Source organism: Leptodactylus fuscus, chromosome 6 (genome assembly GCF_031893055.1).
Source record: "Leptodactylus fuscus isolate aLepFus1 chromosome 6, aLepFus1.hap2, whole genome shotgun sequence".
In the NCBI taxonomy this organism is placed as follows: Eukaryota; Metazoa; Chordata; class Amphibia; order Anura; family Leptodactylidae; genus Leptodactylus; species Leptodactylus fuscus.
In genome coordinates this window covers 45,494,475-45,506,563 of record NC_134270.1, presented here as the reverse complement: position 1 = coordinate 45,506,563, position 12,089 = coordinate 45,494,475, and the positions used below count along the sequence as shown (strand labels likewise).

Sequence of the window (12,089 nt, the reverse complement as noted above, 5' to 3'; positions counted from 1 at the left end):
TCGGATCCGGCGTCCCTAGGCTTGTGCGGGCCGCACAAAATTGTTCAGGGGGGCCGTGAGTTTGAGACCCCTGGTATACGCCATGTTATTTTACGGTCGTGATTTTGCGGCCACAATATAACGCGGCGTATACAATCCTAACTCCTATTGAGATCAATGGGAGCTTTTACGGCGCACAAACTCTCACACGCTGTATACTTGCCAGATTACGTGGCACGTTACATCGTGTGAACTCCCCCTTTCTGTGCAACGCGCTGCGGGAAGAACTACGAACTGGTTTTTCTCGCAGCGCTTTTTTGCTGTCCTTAGCCTAACTTACTTTACAAGAACCATACAGAGTATATATAATGTATACAACACTTTTTCTATTTTATTTCTTTTTCTAGATGTTCAGACGACAAACCTGCACCACAGTCCTAGCTTCCTAGTCTCAGATTCCCATCTGGATTCCATATTGAAACTAGATCTGATGACTATATACCGGGAGCAACCTGGGAAAATCTAATAACACAAAAAAATTAAAGAACTTCACTTATTAATACAATAGATAGATCATTTATTAATATGCCAACAATACAATACAAAAATGTGTTAAAATTAAGGTGAAAAACAGAGAAGCAGCTGGCAATTGCCTAGTATGACAGAAACTGCCGACACAAACACAGTCCAGAACAACACATACATGTAAGTAAATGTACGAATATATTCCAAGTGATCAAATTCTATAATAAGATCAACACAATAACATAATCTAGAATTATAGGTATAGGGAATATCAAGTATTCTTTTGTCGGACCAACAGACCTAAAATAAATATATCCAAGGTAGAAGAATTACTCTGTGGCACTGGAGCCTAATAATATAAATAGTGAACAACCATTGATATCAATCAAAGCAGCGGCGGCGGCCATGAGACCCACCCGCATCACATAACGCAGTGTACCATTGCCCCGAGAGTAGTTCTACTATCTGGGATATCCATTAATTTTAGGTCCTTTGATCCAACACTAGGTGGTGCTGTAGGCACATAGTATATCTAGACTTTATTACTACAGTTTATCCACATTTAAAGGAATGGGGATGACCTGCAATGCCAGACACAGCCCACAGGCAATAGTGGTGCTAGCCCTTATTGTAATCCTAAAAACCCTTCTAAGTGATCTTCTTTGGATACTTTGCTTTTAGCAGGGCTCACATCATGTGCACGTGCTTCTCCCCAGATGGCTGCATGTACCATCCTAATATCAGAATTCATTTAAGGCATCTTATTATCAGTTGGCAGAGCAATATGGCATTACTATTACTGATATTACAATACAATTTTGCAGTATAATTAAGGACTTTTGGCAGTATGTGAAATCTTCATTGCTTATTGTCCATCTTTGTCTATAAGCACCACACGATTCTCTCGTCTTGATTTTTCAGCCTGAAACACCAACAAGTGACTTTGAAGGGTGTCATCTGGCCCGGATATAATCAGCGAGGGGTCATTGTCCTATAGGAAACGATAACAAATCAGATTTTAATAAGAATACTTTCATTGCTCTGGACCTCAGACTGGGCCGAAGGTTCACCTTCCAACAAGACAATGACCCTAAGCACACAGCTAAAATAACAAAGGAGCGGCTTCAGAACAACTCTGTGACCATTTTTGACTGGCCCAGCCAGAGCCCTGACCTAAACCAAATTGAGCATCTCTGGAGAGACCTGAAAATGACTGTCCATCAACGTTCACCATCCAACCTGACAGAACGGGGGAGAGGATCTGCAAGGAAGAATGGCAGGGGATCCCCAAATCCAGATGTGAAAAACTTGTTGCATCATTCCCAAGAAGACTCCTGGCTGTACTAGCTCAAAAGGGTGCAAATACTCAAGAGTGAGCAAAGGCTCTGAATACTTATGACCATGTGATATTTCAGTTTTTCGTTGTTTTTTTTTGTTTTGTTTTTTTTTTAAACTGTCCAAAATTTGCAAAAATATCTACATTTTAGTTTTTTATCTGTCAAGATGGGGATGAGTGTACATCAATGAGAAATAAATGGAACTATTTTGATTTTAACAATTGGCTGCAATGAAACAAAGAGTGAAAAATCTAAAGGGGTCGGAATACTTTCTGAACCCACTGTACACTGTCTACCAATAAGTATTTGGACACCCATGCAAATGAAGATATCTGCGGTTGTGATGTACGTCACGCCTTGGTCCCAGTGCATGGTAAACTCCACACCGACACTTATTGCACTATTTTAGATAACAGTGTGCTTCCTATATTATGGCGGTTCTATGGATTGGACCAATGTAACTTCCAGGGTGACAACGCCAGCTGTCATGTAGCGAGGTCTACCATGGCTTGGTGCAGTGACAATCAGGTTAAGTGACTGGACTGGCCTGCCCAGAGCCCAGACTTGAACCCTATCGAGTTGGATTGCCGAACTAAGGGGTGCAGCAGCTGTCCAAAAATTGGTGAAAAAACGTACCTGTTTTCTCCAAGCCGAATGGAATAAAATCCCACTAGCCGTCATACAAGGACTTGTGGAAAACACCGGAGGGCTGAGGCTGTAATTGTCGCCCGTGGAGGCTCTACCAACTATTGAATATGAATAAATGTTGTTTTTCTATTCTACCACAGGTGTGCCCTGGTTGTCACTGTACCAAGCCATGGTAGACCTCGCTCCATGACATCCTGGAAGTAATATTGGTCCTACCCATAGAGCTGCCATAATGTAGGAAGCACACTGTTATCTAAAATAGTGCAATAGGCGTCGGCGTTGAGTTTACCATGCACTGGCACCATGGCGTGACATACATCATGACCGCAGATATCTTCATTTACATGGGTGTCCAAATACTTATTGGTAGACAGTGTATACGTAGCACTTAGCAGCCTAGGGTAGTTGCCTTGTAAATGTATAATAGGTCTAGTGCAGCCAGAAATGTATCTAATGTGTTTGGTTCATTTTTAACTCTTTTTTTGGCTGGGAAGCACTGGATTTCATATATGTGGTGGGCAATGGCTACTCTGTAGCTGTGGATATGCTGCGTTATAAATAACAGCGGCTTTTACATTGAAATGAAAGGATTGTAAAGGACCGGTGATTGATCTATTACTGAGTCCTCTTTATAATCTGGACGGACCTCTAGCTAGGGTTGGTTTTTGTGCTCCTATTTAGGATAGTGGTATCTGGTCTACTGAATGTGGATTTAATATTAAATTCTATCCAGGGGAATAGCATTATATATTGGCCCTTGGAAAGGAATATTTTTTATTTCCCTCTGTATAATCTTTTTTTGCCATTATTTGGTATAGGTCTTTATCCTAGGTTTACCACGCTACTTTAGCACCTCTAGGTGTGAATTAAACTATAGCAGGTGATAGATGGTTACCTATGCGGTTATCATAGTTTGAGGGAATATTTATATTATCCTGGTCCAGGAATATATTTTAGATATACATTTATTTGAGAATCTCACCACTACACTAGTGAGTTTCCCCTCCTGACATCTGTCATAACAGTACTGCAGATATCAGGTCTTTAAATATGCCATAGCCACCAGGTTTGTTTTATGTAGCAGAGATCCAGCACTAATGCCCATGGTCAGAGTTCACTACTATTCTCTATGCCACCTGAGAACCTCTCTGGAGTCTCCCCCTTCCCTGGTATAAGCCCCCACCACCCCCATACCTATGCTAGTGCAGGTCGGCTCCTGAGTGGCGAGATTTTGGGAGCCACTTCCAGTCCTGTCATAGGAATACAGCTATTGAGGTTTGTGGCAGTGAAAAGTTAGGGAGTGATTCTTCCATAGACTGCAATACAGTTGTATTGCAGTCTATGGAACAATTGATCTAAAGACCATAAGTTCAAGTCCCCTTAAGCTGGCGAAAGAAACAAAAAAATAAATAAATTAATTTAAAAATATTAAAACATTTAAAAAAGATCAAAAAGTTGAAATCACTCCTTTTACCTAGTTTTCAAATAAAGTAAATAACAATAACCAAAAAAATTAATCATCCCCCGTGTCTAAAAATGTCCAAGCTACAAACGTTTAAAAATATTTTTCCCATATTGTGAACATTCACACAGATGATCAGCAGGGGCGCCGGGTATCAGACCTCCATTGAATATATATACATAACTATAAACTGTACAGACCATTGAATACTTACAGAGACTGCAGAGATGAAACTGTTAATGAGGTAATAGTCCGCACCGCCATGTGCTCTCAGCTGCATAGGCATGAAGGCAACAGTCTTTGCTACATGCTGGGTCTCTTTGTTAGTCACAAAATCAAACACTTTAATGGGACCCCCTCCAATGACTTGTAATTCTCCCTGGAATGACAAAGAAAACATTCTTACATGCTGCAATGACTAAATGTGAACCTCATGTTTATTGTGCTGATGGCCGCCATGCTTTCGTCCAAAAGACTTTGGTAATTAAACAGAGTTTCCCCCGACTGTCTGTAATGTCTAGCACTAGCCATACACATTAGATATAATAGCTGTTGGCCAAGTGTATGTTCAGCTCACAGCTATTCCTTCCAACTTCCCAATACACATTCAGGTTGGCTTGCATGAGCTTTGCATGCATACCCTGTATGAACAGGAACACTGCTGTGTTTCTACAGGCTTTGCAACTCTAAGGGCTAGTTCACATGGGGTTCCGCGTGAACACATTCCGTTGCGGCTGCTGCGACGCGATTGCAATGCAGTGCAGTTGCATCCCGTTGCGGGAACAAACCGCAAATGACTGGCTCCCATTGATTTCAATGGGAAGCGGCAGGATATTGACATGGATTCTGCGTCAAAATCCCCACGTTGCAGAAATGCAGCTTTTTTTGTTGCAGATTGTGTTGCAATTTATTGAGCCAAAGCCAAGAATGAAAAATATCTAGAACATTCTTATACATGTAGCTTTTACTCAATCCACTCCTGGCTTTAGCTCAAAAAACCACAACAAAATCTACAACAAAAAAGCTGCGTTTCCGCAACGTGGGGCCTTAGCCTGAAGGTGAATTTTTCTGCGAGGAAAATTACAGCTGTGTAGTCATACCCTAAATGATGCTCAGTATGTGCTATGTGACGGATTACTATTCCAGCAGTGCATTAGTTAAGGTTTTGGTGTGACTGTGATATAAAGTATTCAATTAGAGAATCACTATAAACTAGTAATGAGCAAAAGTGTAAAACAGTCAATAATTAGCGAGTAAACACGTGTTAGCAGATCACTTTATATACTTTACACCTGCCTCTAATGGCTGGTAAATAACTCGGCATTGTACAACGCTGCACATTGAATTAAAGTCGTGCAGGATAATTTTTTAAAACATTTTTTATTAGGCCTGGGGTGATGAAAAAAAAAAAAAAATACTCACCTGTCCTGTCCCCAGTGCAGCGGTGTCCTGCAGCTCTGTTGTTTACTTCTCGCAGAAGTCCCCGCTACATGTGACCACTGTGGCCAATCAGTGGCCTCAGCGAAGGACATGGGATGTCACTACCAAGTCCTTTCCTTAGGCCGAAGATTGTCCTCAGCAGTCATGTAACCTCTGCCGATGAGGACTTCCAGCAAGACAGCAGAGCAACAGGACTGGACCACACTGGGAGGACACTGGAGAACAAGGACAGGTGAGTTGAACTCTGCAGTCTGTGTGATGCCCAAATATCCCAGGTCCTCCATGAGAGATGCTCTTCATAGCCTTTAATGAATAAGTTTCTTCAAAAAGAAAACTGCAACAGTTCTACCCCATCTGAACTCAGCCTAAGAGTAGTTTCATACTATCGGTATTTAATGCCCTTAAATGACATTAAAAGACAGATTCAGAGGGCCTCCCTCTGTTGGGTGTCCATCTGCATTCACTCTAACGCAGGGGTAGGGAACGTACGGCTCTCCAGATGTTGTAAAACTACAACTCCCAGCATGCATACTTGCTCTACTGTTCTTGGAACTCCCATGGAAGTGAATGGAGCATGTTGGGAGTTGTAGTTTCACAGCAGCTGGAGAGCCGAAGGTTCCCTACCCCTGCTCTAACGTATAAGGTCAGGGCCCCACAGGACGCAAACGCCACGATTTGCAGCATGTCAATTATACCTACGGAAATGCTGGTGGTTTCCCCATAGGTATAATTGTAACAGAAAGTCTTCAGAGGAGACCAAAAGTCTTTTTGCTGCAGGACGTCCGTGGGGCCTTAGCCTAATACTTTCTTGCGTTGTGGTTTTTACTTTTCTGACGGCAGAAAAATTTATGTTTGCAGGACTTTTCCTTTTGTTACTAAGGTAAACAAAAATGAAAGAAGAAAGCATCTGCCATGTTGTTTTACATTGGAGTCACTGGAAGCGGACACAGAGGGAGGGGGCTCCGTCTGTGTCTGTAAGGGTAAGTTCACACAGGGTTTTTTGGTCAAGATTTTGAGGCCGTATCTGCCTCAAAATCCTGACCAAAAAGACGGCTCCCATTGAAATCAATGGGAGTTAGTCAGTTCTGTTTTCTAGGAGCCATTTGTTCCGGCTCCCAGAAAAAAGAAGCGAGAAGGTCATTCTTCAGGCCGAGTCACCTCTCGATTTGGCCTGAAGACACTCCCACCTCCCGACTAGGCTCATTCATTGGGCCTAATCCGGAGCAGAGTGCGCGGCTGGATGCCAGTGCAGCGCACTGGCATTCAGTCGCAGCTACCTGTTTTTTGGTCTGGAACATGAGGCAGCCTCCTCCTCAGGTTCCGGACCAGAAAACCTCGTGTGAACTTACCCTTACTCTGCTACAGTTAATATCCATTGCTATCATCCTACGATGAATGACAGCAGTGGACATTAAAATCGGTAGTGTGAACATAGTCAGCAAATAATATCAAATGGCAGGAAGCAATGAACAATGACAGCAGTACAATGAATAATATTAATTTGCTGCAGTCCTTCAGAGACTAACTTAGCTTGGATTTGCACCTTACCACTAGATGTCGCTAAAACTTCATAATCTAAAGTTCTGCTGCCAATTCAGGATACCAGCAAATACAGGAGCAGATAAGAAAAAAGCTATGTATCTTTTCTATAACATTATTTAGGTTATGATCATTCATTGTGGAATTTTGTACAGAATTCATTGTAACGTGAATTGTGACATAAATTGTACCCTTTGGAACCCACAGCAGCAATCTACGTAGAGGGCATACAGTACCGTGTGGGGGCCACGAGGGGTCATGATACCAAATGGCATGTGTATCATCTGGATGCCTAAATCCTGGGCTTTGGTGGCTTCCCAATACTTATCGCCAATCCTTACAATAGGTCATGAATATCAGATCAGATTTGGGGGTCACCTCCAGCACCTGCACTATACAGTGTATAGATCCGGAAGCAGAAGGCTCTGTACATTAGATATAGGTAGAAGGCATATAATGAATCTATACTAAATTCCCATAGGGCCACATGTCTGGTGGTATCTTATCTTATCTTATTCTCAGCTCATTATCCAACCACTGCTACCAATTAATAATACATTTGTTTTAATATCATCTTTATCGAAAGCGTAGATTGCCATTTGATCAATAGGGGTTGACATTTTAATGACTTTTCATTTCATTACAATTCAGCTGGATAATGCTGTTTATATGGCATTCAACGGGAACTATAAAAATAAAGGCAAGTGTTGCATTACCCCGTCTCATTGTAATGCAGAAAGTCAGTGAACTAAGAAAGGCGTTTCCATTATCCCCCTGCAGTACTCTCCTGGTCTGGGGTCAGGAATGAATGAAATGGGAATTAGCATTAGAAGGCTAGTTGTAAATGTGAACCTGAGGCAATTTCCTGACACAATAGATGAGTATGCAGGGCTTCCAGCAGCTGGCCGGCCAGGTCATTACTGGCATTCACGTATATACTGCTTACCCTGACTTCACACCCTACAATGTTATGTCCTACAATCCAACTAATCTGTTTGCATCCAGTGATAATAACCAATGCTATAGGACTGAAATGACATTTGTGACAGGTCCTGTTGCTGAATGTGAGCCGTCATTTTAGGTTGCCAGCACAGGAATGACAGGTTACAGGAATGACAGGTTACCCATTATCAGCAGTGGCGTAACTAGGAACGGCGGGGCCCCGTGGCAAACTTTTGACATGCCCCCCCGACCGACACAGACCCCAAAGACCTCGACCGACCCCCTCCTACGCATTCCTGCGCGCTCTATTATACTCCATAGTGACCCCTGCATACAGTATTATGGCCCATAGTGGCCCCTGCACACAGTATTATGCTCCATAGTGGCCCCAGTACACAGTATTATGTCCCTTAGTGGCCCCTGCACACAGTATTATGTTCCTTAGTGGCCCCTGCACACAGTATTATCCCCCATAGTGGCCCCTGCACACAGTATTATCCCCCATAGTGCCCCCTGCACACAGTATTATCCCCCATAGTCGCCCCTGCACACAGTATTATCCTCCATAGTGGCCCCTGCACACAGTATTATGTCCCTTAGTGGCCCCTGCACACAGTATTATCCCCCATAGTGGCCCCTGCACACAGTATTATCCCCCATAGTGCCCCCTGCACACAGTATTATCCCCCATAGTCGCCCCTGCACACAGTATTATCCTCCATAGTGGCCCCTGCACACAGTATTATGTCCCTTAGTGGCCCCTGCACATAGTATTATGCCCCATAGTGGCCCCTCACACAGTATTATCCCCCATAGTGGCCCCTGCACACAGTATTATCCCCCATAGTGTCCCCTGCACACAGTATTATCCCCCATAGTGGCCCCTGCACACAGTATTATCCCCCATAGTCGCCCCTGCACACAGTATTATCCTCCATAGTGGCCCCTCACACAGTATTATCCGCCATAGTGGCCCCTGCACACAGTATTATCCCCCATAGTGGCCCCTGCACACAGTATTATCCCCCATAGTGTCCCCTGCACACAGTATTATCCCCCATAGTGGCCCCTGCACACAGTATTATCCCCCATAGTCGCCCCTGCACACAGTATTATCCTCCATAGTGGCCCCTCACACAGTATTATCCCCCATAGTGTCCCCTGCACACAGTATTATCCTCCATAGTGGCCCCTGCACACAGTATTATCCCCCATAGTGGCCCCTGCACACAGTATTATCCTCCATAGTGGCCCCTGCACACAGTATTATCCCCCATAGTGGCCCCTGCACACAGTATTATCCCCCATAGTGTCCCCTGCACACAGTATTATCCCCCATAGTGGCCCCTGCACACAGTATTATCCCCCATAGTTGCCCCTGCACACAGTATTATCCTCCATAGTGGCCCCTCACACAGTATTATCCCCCATAGTGGCCCCTGCACACAGTATTATCCCCCATAGTGGCCCCTGCACACAGTATTATGTCCCACTGTGGACACCCATAAACAATTATTATACTCTGGGGTCTTTTCAGTGTGGGTGTTAACCCAAATGTACATTACTATAAAGACGCTAGTTTTATCCAGTACACATGAGAGCAAGGGTATGACTGACATTTTTTATTGGGTCCAAGGTATCTGAAGCAACCCTGCTAATATACTTGAAAAAATCTAGTGTTGTGTGCATACAGTTCCCATGCAGACCTATGTGCCTCCATAGTTACAGACAACAATTCCCTTTACCTTCTTCCTCTGTCTGTAGGGTAAAATGCAATGGGGATGTTTATAGTCTATAAACCAAGAAGACATATAGGTCTGCATATACCAAAAAGCAGAATATTTTCAGGCAAAACATTTGCATTGTGCAAATTTTTTACATACCCTTTCAAGTCAAGCTGGCTGGGTGCACTGATACAGCTGTATTAAGAAATTGTGTAAGGCTATTGCTGGGTCTCCATTGTTCGGGACCTGAAAGACTGTCCACTAAAACAGTGGTTACTAGAGGACATCCACGGACCACATAAACTATAATGGGGTCCGCCAGTTTTCCTCCCAGTTTTTATACTGAAACGGTGAGAGAGAAAAGCCCTCCGTGCAGCGGACATGCCTAAAAGGTAATTCCACAATTTTATGTAGTTATGAGAATTGTTCCCTTCTTTGTTCCAATCCTCATGTTGGATTAAAAAAAAATGAATGGTCTGCGGTACTGAGCAAGTTGTACCTAATGCTATAGTGGAGAATTGGTGGTCATGTAATTCCCTAATAAAATGAGAAGTTGTCTCCACTTTCTAGCCCTTGCTATTATGTAGGAAGCTTTGTATGACAGATAACTTGTCTTATCTTGCCTGCTCAGAACCGCGTGAGTCACTGAGCAAATTGTTTTAAAATACCTGTCACCTACACACAAGGATGAAAGATACTTTGTGGTGAAAATGTTTCATGAGGCTACACCCTGTCAGTTACCAAGGTGCAAACTTCTCCTTGGCCAATGGGACAGAACTGCAAATGAGGTTCTATTTCTGGAGTCACGAAGGATACAATAGACAACTACGTAGCAAAGCAATTCTATATTAAGGTGTTACTAAAGGAATTGCTGCCGTTACTCCTACAGGACTGGGAGGAATTCTACTGAGCTTGTGCTTAAACCAAACAGAATATTCTGCTGACGGTCCAGCAAGTGTAGAAGGAGGAGTTGTCATATGACCTACTGCCAGGCCCCTTACCGGAAAGGGACTCGGTGTCATGTACATACAACCCATGACGTTGGGTCTCTTTTCATTAGTGGCGCTGTCCACAGACACCAGAGATGAGTGCTGATCTCTGCTGCCGGAGGTGTACAGTGGAGATAGTGGTCGGGGTCATCATCACCAGGGGCCCCATACCTTTCTGGGCCCGGTCACAGTAGCACTCCTTATGACTACGATCATGGATCTGCTATATGATGATTCCATATGGCACTGGAGTCATAGAATTTGACAGAAAAAAAACCTACTGACTGTATAGCTCCATAGAATATCACAAGTTATGGGAACTAGTATTTTTGGATGTTGATCCAGGGATTTATTCCGATTGCTATACGTAAACTTTTTTTCCCCTAATATAAGGTAATTGGTGTTCACCTCATGGTTTTTTTAGTCTTATTCTGGATCAACATGGTAAGTTTATAGGATGGACTTGTGTCTTTTTCAAACCTTATCAATTTGTTACTTATATCAGGATTGTAAATATACAAGTAATTGTATGTAATCTCAAAATATGTAATATTATACACACGTGGACAAAATTGTTGTTCCCCCTCGTTTAATTAATGGTCACAGAAATAACTTGACTCTGACAAATAAATCTGATAAATAAAAATTCTATGAAAATGAACAAATGAAAGTCAGACGTTTTTCACTTCAAGAGAATTAAAAAAAACAAACAAAAAACCTCATGACACAGGCCTGGACAGAAATGATAGTTCCCTTAACGTGATATTTTGTTGCACAACCTTTTGAGGCAATCCCTGCAATCCAACGATTCCTGTAACTGTCAATGAGACTTCCGCCCCTCTCAGCAGGTATTTTGGCCCCTCCTCATGAGCAAACTGCTCCAGTTGTCTCGGGTGTGAAGGCCTTTACCAGACACCATGTTTCAGCTCCTTCCAAAGATGCTCAATAGGATTTAGGTCAGGGCTCCTAGAAGGCCACTTCAGAATAGTCCAATGTTTTCCTCTTAGCCATTCTTAGGTGTTTTTAGCTGTGTTTTGGGTCATTATTCTGTTACAAGACCCATGACCTGCGACTGAGACCAAGCTTTCTGACACTGGGCAGCACATTTCTCTCTAGAATCTCTTGATAGTCTTGAGATTTCATTGTACCCTGCACAGATTCAAGACACCCTGTGCCAGATGCAGCAAAGCAGGCCCAAAACATAACAGAGCCTCCTCCATGTTTCACAATAGGGGCAATGTTCTTTTCAAGATATGTTTCATTTTTCCGTCTGTGAACATAGAGCTGATGTGCCTTGCCAAAAAGTTTGATTTTTGTTTCATCTGTCCATAGGACATTCTCCCAGAAGCTTTGTGGCTTGTCAACATGTCGTTTATTTTTACTTTTGTTAGATTCAAGGTATTTCTGTGACCATTGTGGGTTTTTCTTTTATTAAATAAGAGTTACCAACAATTTTGTCCATGTGTGTATACAGAAATACTCAGAAATGGCGCTGTACAAGTAA

At 42.9% G+C, this 12,089-nt stretch overlaps 1 protein-coding gene across 3 annotated transcripts in view; it reads right to left on the bottom strand.

The window, feature by feature from the left end:
• Positions 1–571: 571 nt before the first annotated feature.
• LOC142210582 (putative oxidoreductase YteT) overlaps positions 572–12,089 on the bottom strand; it is a 141,989-nt gene continuing 130,471 nt past the window's right edge. For all 3 annotated transcript variants that reach the window (XM_075279851.1, XM_075279853.1, XM_075279852.1), the window contains 2 exons: positions 4,166–4,330; positions 572–1,495 (listed from right to left, as the gene is read on the bottom strand). In XM_075279851.1, coding sequence (XP_075135952.1) covers positions 1,370–1,495; positions 4,166–4,330 — 291 coding nt within the window. In that variant the 3' untranslated portion in view covers positions 572–1,369. The remainder of the gene's footprint in view (positions 1,496–4,165; positions 4,331–12,089) is intronic.